This window comes from Salvelinus namaycush, chromosome 5 (genome assembly GCF_016432855.1).
Source record: "Salvelinus namaycush isolate Seneca chromosome 5, SaNama_1.0, whole genome shotgun sequence".
Taxonomy (NCBI): domain Eukaryota; kingdom Metazoa; phylum Chordata; class Actinopteri; order Salmoniformes; family Salmonidae; genus Salvelinus; species Salvelinus namaycush.
The window spans coordinates 59,159,061-59,178,446 of record NC_052311.1 but is presented as its reverse complement, the minus strand read 5'-3'; the positions used below and the strand labels follow the sequence as shown (position 1 = coordinate 59,178,446).

General features: G+C 45.5%; 1 protein-coding gene across 1 annotated transcript in view; it reads left to right on the top strand.

Moving 5' to 3' along the window:
* The window catches only part of nphs1 (NPHS1 adhesion molecule, nephrin), a 138,172-nt gene extending 121,556 nt beyond the window's left edge, over window positions 1–16,616 (top strand). Inside the window, exons 10-29 of the mRNA XM_038992749.1 lie at window positions 682–823; window positions 1,179–1,303; window positions 1,438–1,606; window positions 1,874–2,003; window positions 2,806–2,978; window positions 3,878–4,018; window positions 6,368–6,508; window positions 7,636–7,760; window positions 8,204–8,366; window positions 8,596–8,752; window positions 9,219–9,370; window positions 10,437–10,548; window positions 10,742–10,923; window positions 11,193–11,234; window positions 12,102–12,227; window positions 12,821–12,866; window positions 13,486–13,618; window positions 15,964–16,042; window positions 16,148–16,320; window positions 16,539–16,616. Of these exons, the coding sequence (XP_038848677.1) occupies window positions 682–823; window positions 1,179–1,303; window positions 1,438–1,606; window positions 1,874–2,003; window positions 2,806–2,978; window positions 3,878–4,018; window positions 6,368–6,508; window positions 7,636–7,760; window positions 8,204–8,366; window positions 8,596–8,752; window positions 9,219–9,370; window positions 10,437–10,548; window positions 10,742–10,923; window positions 11,193–11,234; window positions 12,102–12,227; window positions 12,821–12,866; window positions 13,486–13,618; window positions 15,964–16,042; window positions 16,148–16,320; window positions 16,539–16,616 (2,589 nt within the window). The remainder of the gene's footprint in view (window positions 1–681; window positions 824–1,178; window positions 1,304–1,437; window positions 1,607–1,873; window positions 2,004–2,805; window positions 2,979–3,877; window positions 4,019–6,367; window positions 6,509–7,635; window positions 7,761–8,203; window positions 8,367–8,595; window positions 8,753–9,218; window positions 9,371–10,436; window positions 10,549–10,741; window positions 10,924–11,192; window positions 11,235–12,101; window positions 12,228–12,820; window positions 12,867–13,485; window positions 13,619–15,963; window positions 16,043–16,147; window positions 16,321–16,538) is intronic.
* Window positions 16,617–19,386: the final 2,770 nt, after the last annotated feature.

The window sequence follows — 19,386 nt, the reverse complement described above, 5'->3', positions numbered from 1 at the left end:
TGAACAAAGAACTTCTATTCAGTCTATACTACACAATGCTTTGCCAATGAGTGAAGCCTCAAAAAGTGTTCCAGTATTCTTCTCTCTCGGCTTTTGAGTATGTTAATGAGATAAAAGTGAATAAAAGCTGACATGGGAGTTGAGAGAACCATTATTTCGGCTCTTTGTTCATTTGGAGAAATAATTTTCATTTGATCTAGCATTTACAGCTGCATTCTATCCAGCTTTAATGTGCCTGAATACATCTGAGGGTTAATAAAGACTGACACCTCAGTGGTGGTTCTTTGTGAACGCGTTCTTTCTTGTGTCTGTTTCTCTCTGGAAAAGGCTTTTGCACTAATCATCTCAATGAAAGCCTTGATGAACCCGGCGTGCAAAGCAGACATGACTAGCATCATGCAGGAGCAAATGGGGGTTTGATTAAATTTATTACGGGTTTTGCGAGCAGGAAGAAGTATATGAATGTGATTTATTAGTTTGTTTATTATCAGGGACCAGGCACAAGGTAAGTAGAGCACCCGAGTTAGAGAGCCACAAAGCTAATTTCCATCATGAAAACAGTATTATTATTGTATTTCCTGTGAGCAGCTTACTGTGTATTTATCTCCAAGGAAAATGTTTAGGGACACTAGAACTTCCTGTCTCTTCCTGACGTTGTCATGTGTCCTTTCCTGTCTCCAGGGAGACCACGGGGGGAAGAAAACCATGTCTAACCTGACCCATATTGTCTCTCGGGAGGAGAACGGGCTGCCCCTCACCTGTGAGACCTTCAACAAGGGCACACGCTTCTCCAAGAGCCAGTCCAACAACCTCATTGTTTTCTGTGAGTCTCTGGATAGAACTATGACAACAACAACCCTACAAGCCTAATGGTTGTAGGGAATCTCTATTGAATCACTATGACAAGTACAACCATGAAAAAACCTTGCACAACCAGAACATAACTATGCATTGTACAGTAACAATTGCAACAATCTCAATCTGTGCTTTCTGTAACTATACCAATAGACACAACCCACTCTCTCTTTCCCGCCCTCCCCCTCCTCTCTCTCTCTCGCTCTCTCTCTCCCTCCCCCATCTCTCTCTCCCTTACACCCTCCCCTCTCTCTCTCCCCTTCCTCTCTGTACTCCCTCCCCTTCACCCCTATCTCTCTCTCCTCCTCCCCCTCCCCTCTCAGACCCTCCTCAGAAGGTGTGGATAGAAGCCCCTCCCCCAGGGCTTCCTCTGAGATCAGGAACCATCATACGCCTCATCTGCTTCTCTATTGGGGGAAGTCCCAAAGGAACCCTCAACTGGTACAAGGTGTGTACATGTATGTATTGTATGACAACATACATTTCGATTGGTTAAGTTGTCAAAAGTTGTAACAGTTATTAAGACTCTCTGTCTGTACAGTACCATGTCCTCCATTCTCTACTCTCCTCTCCACACCGCAGGATGGTAAGGCGTTATCAGACTACCCCAAACAAGTGCCCTCTGATAAAGGCGTGTCCAAAGAACTGGCCGTGCGCCTCCAGCCCAGTGACAACATGGCTACCTACCGCTGTAATGCCACCAATAAGGCCAAGATGGTCCTCAACGCCTCCGTCAAACTCATGGTCCAGTGTGAGTCTTAAAGACCTACAGACCAGGCTCTGGGCATGAGTGGATTAATACTAGCCTTTATGGACCTGACTAATAGATGAGGAAAGCATTATCTATATTCAAGATGATAGGTAAATGAAAGATGATAGGTAGATTCAAGATGATAGGTAATTAATTCAAGATGATAGGTAGATTCAAGATATAGCTACAAAGACACGGAATCAGCAGCCTCAGTATGTTGACAGTGGTGTCTTGTCCTCTTTCTTCTACTCCTACACCCCTCCCCAGTCCCTGCAGTGAGTGTGACAATCATAGCCAAGCAGAAGGAGCTGCGTCGGGGCCAAAACCTCAGTCTGGACTGTCTGTCTGGGAGCAGCAACCCCCAGGCCAACATCTCCTGGAGCCTGGGCCCAACCAGGTGAGGGGAGGGCAGGTTAAGCAGAGTCGGTCTGTGGGCCGTGGAGTCAATGGAGACCCTAGACTACAGTCTTGTGCAGGTCCATTTTTTGCAAACCGCACCTGCCACAATACCGCGGCTGCACCGTAACCCGCCAATCATGACAGAAAGCTGTCGCAACCCGGCCCGTAATTTGTACCTAAACCCGCCCGCAAACCGCCAGATCATATCAATTGATTTCCTTGTTATGACTAGTAATAGGCCTAGGGCATATAGGCCTATAGACAGTAGTAGCCTATCCCAATGCCATAGCCTATTCAAAGAATTACGTGATTGCGTGCAGCCATTTGAAAAGACAAAAGCAAGTTGTAGCTTACTAAAGCAAGCAATAGGCCTAACTGAATTTTGAAAAGCCTTGTTCTACCTGCTGGACGAGGGGTATGTTTTGGACTGCCCTCATCAACACAGACTTGCATGCTGAGTCAAAATCCATCCATGGGCTAACGTCAACGATTAGGCAACAATATCCTGTTCACATCATTGTAACTTCACTTGTGAACTGTTTTCCATGAGTTGGCTTTACACTTGCATTAATTGAGTTATCAAACGCTGCCATTACGTGTACAAGTTAGTTTGCTGGCTAGCCCAGGTAAGATCGGTGAGTAGTGAGTGAAAGTCACATGAGGGGAAGAGCAAGAAGTGGGAAAGCAGGAGAGGATAATTTATGTTATTTTATTAATTAAAACGGCAACCCTGCCACGGATTTATTGAATGTTCAAAATAGACCCGCCAAATGTTCTCCTCTCATCTCTCCCTCTCCCAGGCTGAAAGGGGTGGATCTGTCTCCTAAGAACACAACGTTTGGGGGTGTATCAGTATGCAGTACTCTGTCCCTCCCCCTGTCCTCCCAGCACCATGGCCAGAGGATCACCTGTCAGGCCTACAGCTCTCTGCTGTCTGAGGGAGTCAACACCTTCTACAAGCTCAACGTCCTCTGTGAGTGGTGAAGAGTGTGGGTGGGTGGGTGGGTGGGTGGGTGGGTTGTATACATGTGTCTATTTCTCTCTGTGTGTTATACAGAGCTTTTGAATACTTTATTTGTTTCATTGTGAATATTTAATTTGTTTCACTGGGGATCCAAATAAAGTATTGAAAATGTGTGCACAGTTATGAGTAGGAGAGAAAGAAAGTGTGTGCTGGTGTGTGTGAGGCTTGAAGCCTGATGGTAATGTGACACGATAGTGTGCATGGAAGGCAGTTTTGTTTGTGTGTGTTTGTGTTGTTCTCTGTGTGTGTGTGTGTGTGTGTGTGTGTGTGTGTGTGTGTGTGTGTGTGTGTGTGTGTGTGTGTGTGTGTGTGTGTGTGTGTGTGTGTGTGTGTGTGTGTGTGTGTGTGTGTGTGTGTGTGTGTATGAGTGTGTGTTACTGTATTCCTTTGTTGTGACTGTGGGTTAGTCAGGCTCTGTGGCAGTGTTGTTCTAATTGTGTGTGTGCTTTGCAGCACAGCCATGTTATTCTTTGATGCTGTTTCACAGGCTGTAGCCAGCCAGCTCTTCAAAGCCTGCTGCTCCTTGTGAGCATGAAGGAATGTCACTGTGTGTTTGTGTGCAGCTGCTGTTGGACAACACTACTGTCACTCGCTGTTTTTATGCCTGTCCCTCTCCCTTCCTCCCTCCCGAACCTCCCTCCCGCCCTCAGTCTCTACCTACCTCTCTCTCTCTCTCCCTCTCACCCCGGCCTCCTGTGTGAATTCAGTATTTTTGTGATATTGGTGGACGCCGCTTCTCTACAGGTTTTTCTTTCATTTGCACTGCTGTCGCCTTTCATGGCTGACATGGTTTCTTTGTGTCTGGGTTTGTATGTTTTTCTCCCTTTGTGTGTGTGTGTGTGTGTCAGATCCCCCAGAGTTCAGCCCTGACCATCCCCAGAAGATACAGGTAGTGGAGGATGAGACAGCCATCCTTCCCTTGCTTGTCTCGGCTAATCCAGATGACGTCTCCTGCAGTTGGCTCTACCGCAAGGAGGAGCTGCACAAAGGTGATCCACCCTGCTCTCGTCCTTTCTCTCTGTGGTATCTCTACATAGCCAGCCAACTCTCTACAGCTGAGCCAGCAACTGTGCTTGTATCAGCCGCCATTCAGGCTCTAAATAAAACATGGCAGGTCGGGCAGCAATGTGAACCTGCCTGATGTGATTCTCGTTCAAATCAAATCAAATTGTATTTTATTTGTCACATGCTTTGTAAACAACAGTGAAATGCTTACTTCCTTACGGCCCTTCTCAACAATGAAGAGAGAAAAAAGAAATAATAGAAAAGTAAAACCCAATAATAAAAGTAATAATAAATACACAATGAGTAACGATAACTTGTCTATATACTGTACACATGGTACCAATACCGAGTTAATGTGCAGGGGTACGAGGTAGATATGTACATAGAACAAGGAATAAAGTGACATATAATAAACAGTAGCAGTAGCATATTTAAAGTTAGTGCCAAAAGGGTCAACGCAGATAGTCCGGGTAGCTATTTGGTAAACTATTTAACTAATTATTTAGCAGTCTTGTGGCTTGTTCAGGGTCCTGTTGGTTCAAAACTTGGTGCATCAGTACCACTTGCGTACGGTAGCAGAGAGAACAGTCTATGACTAGGGTGGCTGGAGTCTTTGACAATTTTTAGGGCCTTCCTCTGACACCGCCTAGTACAGAGGTCCTAGATGGCAGGGAGCATTAGGCCGTACGCATTATCCTCTATAGTGCCTTGCGGTCGGATGCCAAGCAGTTGCTATTCCAAGCGGTGATGCAGCCAGGGCCCATGTCAAATCTTTTCAGCCTCCTGAGGGGGAAGAGATGTTGTCGTGCCCTCTTCATGACTGTGTTGGTGTGTGTGGACCATGATAGATCCTTAGTGACGTGTACACCAACGAACTTGAAGCTCTCGACCAACTACAGCCCCACTACAACCCCGTCAATGTGAATGGGGGCGTGCTCGACCTCCGTTTTTTGTAGTCCACGATCAGCTCCTTTGTCTTGTTGACGTTAAGGAAAAGGTTGTTGTTCTTGCAATCTCTGACTTCCTCCCCTATAAGTTGTCGTTGTCGGTCGTCAGCAAACATAATTATGGTGTTGGAGTCATGCGTGGTCACGCAGTCGTGGGTGAACTGGGAGTACAGGAGGGGACTAAGCATGCACCCCTGAGGGCCCCAGTGTTGAGGGTCAGCATGGCAGATGTGTTATTGCCTACCTTCCTGACCTATGGGTGGCCTGTCAAGAAGTCCAGGATCCAGTTGCAGATGGAGACGTTCAGTCCGAGGGTCTTAGCTTATTGATGAGCTTTGAGGGCACTATGGTGTTGAACGCTGAGCTGTAGTCAATAAATATCATTCTCACATTGTTGTTCCTTTTGTCCAGGTGGGAAAGGGCAGTGTGGAATGCAATAGAGATGTCATCATCTGTGGATCTGTTGGAAAGGTATGCAAGTTGGAGTGGGTCTAGTGTTTCTGGGATAATGGTGTAAATGTGAGCCATGACCAGCCTTTCAAAGCACTTCATGGCTACAGATGTGAGTGCTACGGGTCGGTAGTCATTTAGGCAGGATACCATAGTGTTCTTGGGCACAGGCACTATGGTGGTCTGCTTAAAACATGTTGGTATTACAGACTTGGACATGGAGAGGTTGAAAATATCAGTGAAGCGCATGCTCGCAGTACACGTCCTGGTAATCCGTCTGGCCCTGCGGTCTTGTGAATGTTGATCTGTTTAAAGGTCTTACTCACATCGGCTGCGGAGAGCGTGATCACATAGTCTTCCGGAACAGCTGGTGCTCTCATGCATGTTTCAGTGTTATTTCCCCCGAAGCATAGGAGAAGTTTAGCTCGTCTGGTAGGCTCGTGTCACTGGGCAACTCTCGGCTGTGCTTCCCTTTGTAGTCTTTAATTCCCTGTCATCGGACCACAGCCACCACACTCCTGTCCCTAACCTCCCGCCTCAACCTCCACCACCGCATCCACCTCCCGGAGGGGTTACTCAGCCATTAAAGGAGGGGTGCTGTGGTACAGTGGTGGTCTGACAGATGGGCTGTTGTTTCTGTGGGAATTTTGCCAGGCCAATCAATAATATAGCATTAGATGTCACTTATAAGCCATGAGTGGCTTAGGGACATGTGGTTTATGCATTTATAATGAATATTTTTGTGTGGCTGTGGATGGCTGTGTGTGTGTGTGTGTGTGTGTGTGTGTGTGTGTGTGTGTGTGTGTGTGTGTGTGTGTGTGTGTGTGTGTATGTGTGTGTGTGTGTGTGTGTGTGTGTGTGTGTGTGTGTGTGTGTGTGTGTGTGTGTGTGTGTGCGGGTGTCCGTGCGGGTGTGGTTGTGTGTGTTTATGAACAGAAATGGATCCTCGGTACCACTTTACTGAGAGCACAGCATTTGAGATCTGGAATGTGACAAGGAGAGACACCGGGGTCTACACCGTGAACTGTACCAACGAGGTGGGGTCTGACAATACCACCATCACTCTGGACGTACAGTGTAAGTCTCACTGGCGTTGAATCTGGTCTGTCTACTCACCTCAACACCGTGTTAGAACACTGAACTCAAGTCTAGGCATTAGTTCAGGGATTGAACACAAGTCTTCAGGACTCAGGACAGGCAAGGTTTCTCAGTCCTCATGTGAGTGTGGTTCATCAAGCCACCTACATTACATGCTAGTGTTGTATACCCAAAAACACCAATTCTGTCACAACCTTGAACCAACCGACCGACACATCCCCATCCCACTGCCCCCACTCTTAATGATGTAACAATCGCACTGTTCTGAATGTAGGTCTGAATGTTCCAGTAAAACCTACAGTGCAGAACAAGCCTAATGGACAGACAGCACAGCGCTGTCCTGATCCGATGGAACCTGACAGTTGGAGGTTTCCATAATGTATAGAGGATTGTAATAGCTTTAATGGGTGGCGCTGTAGCCCACTTGTTGTTCCTGGTTAAAATGAATGTGGTGTGTGAGAAGGCCGTAAGTGTCTCTGGTGGTTCCATCAGTGTGCTGTGTGTATGAACACAGACAGGGGCGTTGGGGCACTAATGCCACTACTGTTATAAGTAGATGGTACACACAGGAAGAGAAGAGCACACAGCCAGGTGGAAAGGGATTACACTGCAGTATGTTGGTGGAGTCATAGTGCTGCCGTATCCAGGACATAGTGACTGACTGAAGGAGGAATGGAAGGAGGGAAAGTGGGCCATGATGACTGCACCCTGCCTGCCTCTGTCTCGCTCAAAGTTAAAGTGGAGGACAGGCGGCATGCAATGGGGAACCTCCAGGGTGAATTGGGCAGGGGTGTCTGACAGTAGGGGATTGGGACAGTTCTAAAATATACTGGGGTTAAATTGATTGGCAAATATTTAATGTAAAGTGGTCACTTAGAGAAAGGTCATTAGTTACAGTATGTATAGGGTGTCTGTAGGATCAGTGATGCATAGAATAGAATAGAATGGAATAGAATTGAATGGAATATAATACAATAGAATTAATAGAATTACAGAGAGTTGGAAGTCGGTGGGTGGTGAGTGACTGATTGTTCCTTAAGTTCTAAAGTAGAATTTTACTTTCCTACTGTTTCTCTCGTCCTACTTTCTTATTGCCTACTCCCCAGATGCCCCTAGTGTGAAGATGGAGAAGGACCCAGTGTATGTGGACGTGGGGGAGACAGCAGACCTGTTTTGTGTAGCAGATGCCAACCCCATCATCAACACTGACATGTTCTCCTGGAAATGGCTGGTGAGAACCCTCATATCCCCATCTCATCTCACCTCTCCTTTCTTCTCATTTGATTTCCCTTTATCTGGCCTCCTTTCTTTTATTTCACCATTTCTTACCGTTTATCACTCCCCCTCTTAAATGCAGAGACGTGCCATATTTCAGCGGCTCTAACTATCCTTCCGCCCCACCTCTCCCGGCTCCACACTTGGCCCAAATCCAGAAAAATTGCTTTCATTACGGCGCGGCAACTAAAGGGCACATTCATCAACGTACGCTCTCTATCCTGTATCTACTGCTCTCTTTTTTTCTCTCTTTTACTCTTTTTCTCTCTCTCTTTCTCTTTCTCCGCTCCCACTGGAGTACCTGCACTGATCTTGCACAGGAGGGGGTGGGGGTGTACGAAGATGTGCATGCTGTCCTCCTGTCTTCCTCTCGTTTACCCCTCTCTCTGTCTTCCTCAGGGCGAGGGGGAGATGGAGGAGATGGGGGAGCAGAGCCAGGATGAGGCCACTGGGCAGCTGACCATCCAAGGGGCGACTCGGGCCCACGCCGGACGCTACCAGTGCACTGCCGACAACAACATAGAGCCCCCTGCCAGCGTGGCAGTCCAGCTGGTGGTGCGCTGTGAGTCTAAAGAGCTCTACCAAGATCTATCAATCATGTAGTGTGAATTCATCATGGGTGCAATGGAGTGGAAAAGTGTTGTGGGTGTCTTTGTTTGTGTGGCAATATTCATCATGTCTATGCATATCTGTATTCATTTGCATGTATTCCATGTTTCTGTCTATCCATTTCTGTTTGTACATGTACAATGTGAACATCTCTGGCTGTATGTTTGTCCTTTCCTGTGTAGTTAAGCCAGAGCTCCAGAAGGGGGCTCAGTGGAATAAGGTGGCAAGCAGAGGGGATGGCACCAGAACAGCTGAGGTGGTGTGCCAGGGAGAGGGCATCCCACGGCTCCACTTCTCCTGGGCTAAAAATGGCGTGCCCATAGACTTCATACACCCCAGGTGAGAGCACATTCCACCCCTCACTCTCCATCTGGTTCTCACCTTCTTGCCGTTCCACACACACACACACACACACACGCTCACGTACTCAAACATAGCCACACATATCCCTAACAATGTAGAAACTTTAAACTAATGTGTCATGAGAATGTGGCAAAATATTCATGATGGTGGATAACTAGATTCGTTTCCATAGTTTATACATTCATTCAGTATCTCACCATTAAATCTTAATTTGGGACTTTGCCTCTCCCTATGCAAATACCTGTCACAGTGCCTGCTGTCTGTCCCATAGCCATATTGTGTGTGTGTGCGTGTGTGTGTGTGTGTGTGTGTGTGTGTGTGTGTGTGTGTGTGTGTGTGTGTGTGTGTGTGTGTGTGTGTGTGTGTGTGTGTGTGTGTGTGTGTGTGTGTGTGTGTGTGTGTGTGTTGTGTGTGTGTGTGTGTGCATGTGTGTGTTCTGCAGGTACCAGGAGAAGACAGTTAGGGAGGGCTCATTACACACCAGCACGGTAACCGTGGTGAACGTGAGTGCAGCGCTGGACTACGCAGTATTCACCTGCACTGCTCGCAACACTCTGGGAGAAGACACACTCAACATCCAACTGCTCAGCACCAGTATGTGTGTGTGTGTGTGTGTGTAAACGTGTGTGTGTGTAAATGGGTAAAAGGTCAGAGGTTAGGTCAGACATCAGGGCCCAGGGATGTTGCTATGATGTAAAACACGTACTTTACAGCCAACTGCTAGAGTCCCATTGGTCCTAATTTAGCTACATCCTCTCATATAATAGTGTTTGTGCGTTTGTGTATGTGCTGCCTTGTCCACAATTTTATTAGTGTGGGAGGACCCTCCAGCTTATAGAGAAAATGTTCTGTCTCTCTCGACGGTAGGAAGAGCAAGTCCTCAGTGTCAGACACCCTTTAGCTATGTCATTTCTATGGAGTATCTCTCCTTTATCCCCTGCCTATAGCTCTAATTCCCCGCTCTGTCAGATAGGCTGAGTCGCCCTCTGGCTCACTAGCAAGTGTATTCCTACGCCGGCGATGTCAACACGGCCCCTGCTCCCAGCGAGCCCCCCAGCCTCCATTGGACACATTTAATGTTTAAAAGCGTGAAATACAATTCAATATTCACTGCTGTTTTTTTCTCTCCCTCTGTTTTTTTTACTGCCTTGAATATTCATAATTAATCTGACGCAGCGATAATAAATGTTATATGCTTCCTTATCATCAGAAGGCCGGGAACGGAAAGAAGGCTGTATTCTCTCTATCCCTGCCCGCCTCGCTGCCGCTGTTTGGATTAAAAAAAGACAGATCCAAATAAGACTGACCCCTCTAACCTCGTATCTTATGAACGGAACTGATAATGGAAATGATTTAGTCTGCAAACAGAGCTGCCTGCATGCCTGCAAGCACAGCTTCTCTCTCTCATTCTAGTGCTGAACTCTCTCCTTCTCTTCTGCTCTCTTCCTCTGTCATTCTCTCGTTTATCCTTTCTATCCTCCTATTTCATCTACCCTTCATTCTACCCCCCTTCTTTCTCTCCCTCTCTCTTTCCATTTCTCTACATTTTTTCCCACCCTGTTTTTTCCCCAATTCTCTCTCCCTTTCTCTGCCCCCCCCCCACCTCTTTCTTTCTCTTACCTTCTTTCTTTCTCTTACCATCTCTCTCTCTAACACACAGATCAACCAGATCCTCCCTCAGAGTTCCGCCTGGTCAGCTTCACCCATGCCTCTGCAACTCTAGAATGGATCCCAGGCTTCGATGGGGGTTTGGAGCAGAGATTCCGTGTCAGGTGATAGAGCATTGACTACAGTTTGGCCGAACATGATGTGTCAAATATTGTGATCTCTTCTTTGCATTCATAAGCAACCAACACATCCTTGATAGGGATATTAGGAACAGGTCTGGATCAAGGGTCAATTCCATTTCACTCCTGTCAGGTTAGAGCCCATCCCTGTACTGACTAAGATACTGTTGATTAACAGGTACCGTTGGGCTGACTCTGTGAGTTTCCTCTACGTGGATGTGTTCCCTCCGAGAGCAAACATCTTCATTGTGACAGGCCTGTCCCCCGCCACTACATACAACTTTTCTGTCAACGCACTCAACTCCATGGGAGAGAGCGGCTACGCAGACAACAACTCAGTACTCACCATCACCACCGAGGGTCAGTCTAGAGCAAGTTCACAACATGACTTCTGGGTCTTAGCTAGGAGAGGGACAATGGTCGGACATTAGATGGTTTGGACTCCTGCACAGCTGGTATTGAGATCAGGTTATGTCTCTAATGACACCCTATGCCCCATTTTGTAGAACATGAATAATCTTGGCACTATATGGGGAATAGGATGTCATTTGACATTTGACCCAGGTTTATTTTGCAGCGTTAGAACAGCATTGATGTTTTCCCCTGTCTTCCATGGTTCTTCTAACCAGAGTGGGAAGGAGCAGTCCAGGAAGAGGATCCCTCAGGGGAGGGTAAGTTTATTTCATCTTTTTTGGGACTGTGGAAAATAGCTATTTTCTAAGCAGCTATCTTCATTTGGCTAAATCATGTTAATGTACAGTATCCACCTCCAAGGCCCTGAAATGCTCTTTGAATAATGGTACTGTAGTTATGGCAGCCGTGGTCATAAACGCTACCTTCTTTCCTTGTGTTAGTCTTCTATCAATAAAGGAAGTGAGAGACCGGCTTACATACTGATTATTATTATCCTTTAATAAGTTTGACTCAATATGCAATAAACGTATTTACCACAAAATAGTCGAAACTCAGAGTGAAGTTCAATTGTTTAATACCAAAGACGCAAAAGCTGTAATGGGCGCCCGTCGAGTGGTGCAGCCGTATACGTGTCTTTCGAGTGGCGCAGCACTCTTATATCCAAGCAAAGCTCCCCACCCATACAATGATATATCAGTAGTTTTACACTCACATCACACAGCACTTTCCACTGAGCTTAAGGACATGGTCTGCTGCTAACCATGACCCAGGAGTTTCAATCATCTCAACCACTGTTGGCACCACTTCCTCTTACCTTGTTGCTGTTTAGGCCATTGAAAATACCTGTGGTTTCCAGTTACCGGAACCCTAACAGACAGTTATCTAAAACTACACACTCCCTAATATCAACTAACCCTTCTTCTCTACTTTTACTATCACCTTACAATTCAAAAACATCCCCAGAGACTTAAGGCCTCGTTCTACTTCCCCTTAATCACACAAAAGCTATTAATGATACAAACCACAATTATTTACAACCGAACACCCTGTTCCTGGATCTTGCTTCCTATGATGTCATCATGGTGGATCAACTCATTCCTGTTCTTGGTTCTCTTGTAAACCAGAGACGACAGGGTTGTCGCTGTATCAGACTGTGATCATGGCGGTGGTTGGTGGGGCTCCACTGCTGGCTCTCAACTGGCTGGGCTGCTTTCTGTGTCTGAGGTGGAAGAAGAGGCGGGGCCAGACAGGTAACCGTGGCAATACCATGGTCAAGGTTGTGTGACTGTTTTCTTCTGCATCTGTCTCAGAAACCTCTGCCCAAGTCACCAAAGAGTTGAGCCTGAATCTTAATGCATCTCTCATTTCTTTCTTTCTCTCTCCTGCTATTTCTCTGTGTCCTCTTATCTCTTCTCTTCCTCCTTTCCCTCCAAACACACCCATATGCCTCTCCCTCCCTCTGCAACCATCCTCCAAGAATGTCACTTCTTCCCTCTATCTTTACCTTCATCTAATTTATTAGATTTTTTGTCTCTCTCCCCCTCCCTCTCTCTCTCTCTCTCTCTCTCTCTCCCTCCATCCCTCACTTCCTTTATCTCTATATCTGTCTCCCTCAGTTTCCGTTCCCTGCAACTGTCAGGTCGCCTATCTCACTCTCTCCTCTCCACCCTTTGTCCTCACACACTTCTTTATTTCTTCATCCATCCTTCTCTGTCAGATCTCTTTTACTTCTTCAATAGTGCCCCTATCCCATTTCTAATCCCCACTCATTCATCCCCCACCCTCTCTCGCTCTCTCTCTCTCACCCTCACTTTTTCTCACTCTCTCTCACTCTCTTCTCCAGAGAGTAAAGGCAGTGTTTCAGATGGGAAGAAGAGTGAAGGAGATGGGTGAGTCATCATCTTAGTCTGTCTCTGTGTGTCCAGGCTAGTCAGCATCCAATCCAGTCCAGTGGGTACAGACAAATGACTATACGTCCAATCCCCTCTCAGAGGCCTAAACCCTGCCCTACTGACAGACCACACCCAGCACCCACAACAGCAAAACTACAGGACCCTGTGACGGACAAAAGTCTCCCGTTTTGTATGATGTAATATAGCAACAAAAGAGTAAAGCAGACACTCCTGTCAGTCTAAATTTGCAATTAGGGGGCAAAGCAACAGCGCAAATACAGGTGTCACATCCAAATATACTTCAAATGCAATACGCCATATGGCATTGACAGTGCTATGCTCTTGTGCACTGTACTGTAGTGTACATGTCTTTGTATCTAGGTATTTTCTCCCTGAGGATTAAGAAAGAGTGACATAAGATGAGTGGGTGGGTGTTGATTGGATGATGTTGATATGTCTTAATTTAAAAAAAAAAAGAAAAAAGAGTGAGATGGGAGGATGTGGGTGGGTGGTTGGGGAGTCGGGATGTGATGCTGTGTTTTCTAATTAAAAAAGATACAGAAAAGTAAAAAAGAATGGAGGAGGTTAGACGCTTTGTTCTGTCTGTCATATCCAGGTCCACTGTGTCCACTGCCAGCGGCTCCACCAGGTACGAGGTCAGAGAGCTGGTGAATCCTGCGGCCCAGTGCACCCTCCTCATCGACAGCGGATCAGAACCAGACAGCAGCGTCTACGAGAGCTACGCTGGGGTAAGAGGAGAGAGAGGGGGAGGAGGTGGGGAGAGGTGGGGTGGAGGAAAGAGATGGGAAAAAGGGGGATACTTAGTAAGTTGCACAACTGAGGAGAGGGAGTAAGGAGAGGAAAGAGGGAGTAAGTAGAGGAAAGAGGGAGAAAGGGGGATGACAGAGAGGTAGATAGTAAAGAGAGTGAAAAACACAGTAAGGTAGAGTGGTGGATGAAGGGGAGAGAAGAGGAAGTTGACAAAATAAAGAAACAGAGGGAGGGGCTTAGAGAGGAATAGGAGAAGAATAAAGTGAGAAAACAGGAGGGATGAGAGGTAGGAGGATGCTAGCAGACAGAGGTGGAGAGGTGAGCAGAAAAGGAAGGATTAAGGAAGGGGGAGATCAGTCAGAAGAGAGGAAGTGGAGGAGTCAGGCATAACGAGGGAAACAGAGGAGAGATAAACTAATAAACACCTTTGGCTCTTCTCAGAGTAGGAAAGGGAGATCGATAGCCCACAATTAGCATTCAAAATACACTTCGATCCTGGTGAAATTGCACATTGTAAAAGGCCAACAAGGCTTTGAACCCTGCAGAAAAATGTTAAGTAGAATATAACAACACCGGAAGAAATAGACTATTGTTAGAATAGGCTCTAATGCAAGCAAATTCTCCTCAGAGGTGTTAGCTAACCTTGAGTTATAATACAATACATGAAGTCTAGGCAACAAAATATACTGTTTGTCAGGTGTCTCTCTACAGAGTCACCATGCACAGTCGTGGCCTAAAGTTTTGAGAATCAAATATTATTATTAATTTTCACAAAGTCTGCTGCCTCAGTTTGTATGATGGCAATTTGCATATACTCCAGAATATTATGAAGAGTGATCAGATGAATTGCAATTAATTGCATAGACCCTCTTTGCCATGCAAATGAACTGAATCCCAAAAAATCATTTCCACTGCATTTCACCCCTACCACAAAAGGACCAGCTGACATCATGTCAGTGATTCTCTCGTTAACACAGGTGTGAGTGTTGAAGAGGACATGCTGATTGAGTTTGAATAACAGACTGGAAGCTTCAAAAGAAGGGTGGTGCTTGGAATCATTGTTCTTCCTCTGTCATCCATGGTTAGCTGCAAGGAAACACGTGCCATCATCATTGCTTTGCACAAAAAGGGCTTCAATGGCAAGGATATTGCTGCCAGTAAGATTGCACCTAAATCATCCATTTATCGGATCATCAAGAACTTCAAGGAGAGCGGATCAATTGTTGTGAATTAGGCTTCAGGGTGCCCAAGAAAGTCCAGCAAGCGCCAGGACCATCTCCTAAAGTTGATTCAGCTGCGGGATCGGGGCACCACCAGTACAGAGCTTGCTCAGGAATGGCAGCAGGCAGGTGTGAGTGCATCTGCACGCACAGTGAGGCAAAGACTTTTGGAGGATGACCTGGTGTCAAGAAGGGAAGCAAAGAAGCCACTTCTCTCCAGGAAAAACATCAGGAACAGACTGATATTCTGCAAAAGCTACAGGGATTTGACTGCTGAGGACTGGGGTAAAGTCATTTTCTCTGATGAATCCCCTTTCCGATTGTTTGGGGCATCCGGAAAAAAGCTTGTCCGGAGAAGACAAGGTGAGCGCTACCATCAGTCCTGTGTCATGCCAACAGTAAAGCATTCTGAGAACATTCATGTGTGGGGTTGCTTGTCAGCCAAGGGAGTGGGCTCACTCACAATTGTACCTAAGAACACAGCCATGAATAAAGAATGGTACAAACACATCCTCCGAGAGCAACTTCTCCCAACCATCTAGGAACAGTTTGGTGACGAACAATTTCTTTCCCAGCATGATGGAGCACCTTACCATAAGGCAAAAGTGATAACTAAGTGGCTCGGGGAACAAAACATTGATATGTTGGGTCCATGGCCAGGAAACTCCCCTGACCTTAATCCCATTGAGAACTTGTGGTCAATCCTCAAGAGGCGGGTGGACAAACAAAATCCCACAAATTCTGACAAACTCCAAGCATTGATTATGCAAGAATGGGCTGCCATCAGTCAGGATGTGGCCCAGAAGTTAATTGACAGCATGCCAGGGCAGATTACAGAGGTCTTGAAAAAGAAGGGTCAACACTGCAAATATTGACTCTTTGCATCAACTTCATGTAATTGTCAATAAAAGCCTTTGACACTTATGAAATGCTTGTAATTATACTTCAGTATTCCATAGTAATATCTGACAAAAATATCTAAAGATACTGAAGCAGCGAACTTTGTGGAAATTAATATTTGTGTCATTCTCAAAACTTTTGGCCATGACTGTATGACTGTAACATCTGTCTATGTTTTTCACCTATGGTCTTTGTCCTCCCAGGAGAGCTCCCACTACTACTACCCCACCAGTGACTACCACCCCTCTCTCTACCCCCACCCCGAGGGAGCACAAGGGCAAGGTGAGAGAAACCAAAATATTACCTATGAATAATACATCACAAGAGAAAAGACAGAGACATTTCTCCGTTTAACTTCAAAAAACCTCTTTGGCTCTCTTTTTCAAGATGGCCGCCGCTACCCACTAGAGCCCATAGGCCATGAGTATGAGGAGGTGGGAGACTGGGGCATGTATCAGGACGTGCTGGGGTTGTCTCTCCCCCTGCCTCCTTCCCAGTTTGACCCCAGGTTACCAGAGCAGAGGCGAGAGTGGAGACCACCATCACCCAGTTACCCTCAGGTCAGCACAACCCCACTGGGATAAAGTAGTAGTTATTGATCCCTGAGGGGTGATGACCCTTATAATTTCACATATTGGACTAGATGTGTTTTATCACCTTGGGTTTTTCCAAATAACATAGAGATTGGATGGGAAGTTTCGCATCAAAATGATTTCAAGTTAGGATTTGGCCTACAGTGCTATATAGTACTGTCATGTCTCTCACCTTCTTGACACAGCTTTCTTCTCCAACAGGGAAGTGGGAGGGGCATGACTGCCCGGCAGCAGCCAATCAGAAGGAAGGATCCGGTGGTTGAGCGACGCCCAGAGAGAAACGACTATGATTTACCTTTTGAGCTCAGAGGACAGTTAGTTTAGGAAGCTTAGGCCTTGATTCCAGAATGTGGACAATACCTCAGACTCAAATACAAACTCTTAGTGCTGTGCTGGCATTGAATACGATATGAATAGGAAGCCTTTCAACTGATCAAAATGTTACTACCAAAAGGTAGAGTATTTACAGTAGGTGATGTTGTGGGACAGTCAATCAATACAAATTAGGCCTACCGTCGATCCAAAGACGTAAAATGTAAAAGACGAAGCAACAAAACATGCAGAGTTTTTCTTGCAGATCTTTTAGTAACAATTGACTATACTCTACTGTACAAATAAAATGGCAAGGATAATCTAGGCCTAACTGATACACAATTCCAACATGCCTCCAGTGTTTTTATACAGATACATGTCATATCCAAAATCTTTCTCCAACAAGAGCCTTTACTGGAAATGTCACTCCAGCAAGATGAGAGATGAAAAGGAAGTTAGAAAGTCAGAGAAGATTTTTGTATTTTGTATTTGTATTTGCATTTGTATTTATTATGGAATCCCATTATTATGGATCCCCAAAATTAAGGCAGTTTATACAATTTTAAAAAGTTACAATACATTCACAGATTTCACAACACACTGTATGCCCTCAGGACCCTACTCCACCACTGCCGCATTTCTACAGTACTAAATCCATGTGTGTGTGTGCGTGTGTGCGTGTGTGTGTGTGTTTGTGTGTGTGTGTGTGTATGCATGTGTCTGTGCCAATGTTTGATGTTTGTGTTGCTTCACAGTCTCTGCTGTTCCATAAGGTGTTTTTTTAATCTGTTTTTAAATCTAATTTTACTGCTTGCGTCAGTTACTTGATGTGGAATAGAGTTCCATTAAGAATTGGCTCTATGTAGTACTGTGTGCCTCCCATAGTATTTTCTGGACTTGGGGACTGTGAAGTGACCTCTTGTGGCATGTCTGAGCTCATGGGTGTCCGAGCTGTGTGCCAGTAGTTTAGACAGACAGCTCGGTGCATTCAACTTGTCAATACCTCTCATAAATACAAGCAGTGATGAAGTCAATCTCTCCTCCACTTTCAGCCAGGAGAGATTGACATGCATATTATTAATATTAGCTCTCTGTGTACATCCAAGGGCCAGCCGTGCTGCCCTGTTCTGAGCCAATTGCAATTTTCCTAAGTACTTTTTTTGTGGCACCTGACCACACGACTGAACAATAGTCAAGGTGCGACAAAACTAGGGCCTGTAGGACCTGCCTTATTGGTAGTGTTGTTAAGAAGGCAGAGCATTGCTTTATTATAGACAGACTTCTCCCTATCTACTACTGCATCAATATATTTTGACCTTGACAGTTTACAATCTAGTGTTACTCCAAGCAGTTTAGTCATCTCAACTTGTTCAATTTCCACATTATTTATTACAAGATTTTGTTGAGGTTTAGGGTTTAGTGAGTGCTTTGTTCCAAATACAATGCTTTTAGTTTTAGAAATATTTAGGGCTAACTTATTCCTTGCCACCCACTCTGAAGCTAACGGCAGCTCTGCAGCTCTTTGTTGAGTGTTGCAGTCATTTCAGTTGCTGTAGTAGCTGACGTGTGTGTTGAGTCATCCGCATACATAGAAACTCAAAGGCTTTACTCAAAGTCAGTGGCATGTCGTTAGTAAAAATTGAAAAAAGCAAGGGTCCTGAACAGCTACCCTGGGGAATTCCTGGTTCTAACTGAATTATATTTTATATGCTTCCATTAAAGAACACCCTCTGTGTTCTGTTAGACAAGTAACTCTTTATCCACATTATAGCAGGGGGTGTAAAGCCATAACACACACGTTTTTCCAGCAGCAGATTATGATCAATAATGTCAAAAGCTGCACTGAAGTCTAACAAGACAGCACCCACAATAATTTATCATCAATTTCTCTCAGCCAATCATCAGTCATTTGTGTAAGTGCTGTGCTTGTTGAGTGTCCTTCCCTATAAGCATTCTGAAATTCTGTTGTCAATTTGTTTACTGTAAAATAGCATTGTATCTGGTCAAACACACGTTTTTCCAGAAGTTTACTAAGGGTTGGTAACATGCTGATTGGTCGGCTTTTTGAGCCAGTAAAGGGGGCATTACTATTCTTGGGTAGCAGAATGACTTTAGCTTCCCTCCAGGCCCGAAGGCACACTCTCTCTAGTAGGCTGAAATTGAAGATGTGGCAAATAGGAGTGGCAATATAGTCTGCTATTATCCTCAGTAATTTTCCATCTAGATTGTCAGACCCTGGTGGCTTGTCATTGTTGATAGACAACAGTAATTTTTCACCTCTTCCATACTGACTTTACGTAAATCAAAAGTACAATTCTTGTCTTTCATAATTTGGTCCAATATACTTATTTACATTGTGTTTGCCAATGCCCCTAAGATCATGTACATTTGATGCAGCATTATGACAACTCATTGTATCAATGGTAGGGATTAACTGAGCTGGTCTTGGATCATTTAGCAGTCATTGTTTTAACGCAGCCTCGAAGTGCGTGGAAAGAGATGACCGTAAACTTCAATCAAGTTCTCAGTTGTGTGGGGCAACAGGTTTCCCTCCATCCTCCCCAGACCAGCTTCCTACCCCAATGCCCTACTTCCCTCTCCTCCTCTCTCCAACCCTTCTCCCTTCCACTTCCCTTTAGCCCAGTCAGTACTACATCCTACAGACCCTGCACTCAGAAAGGCAGAAAGACAGACAGGTAGACAGGGACACAGACAGTCAAG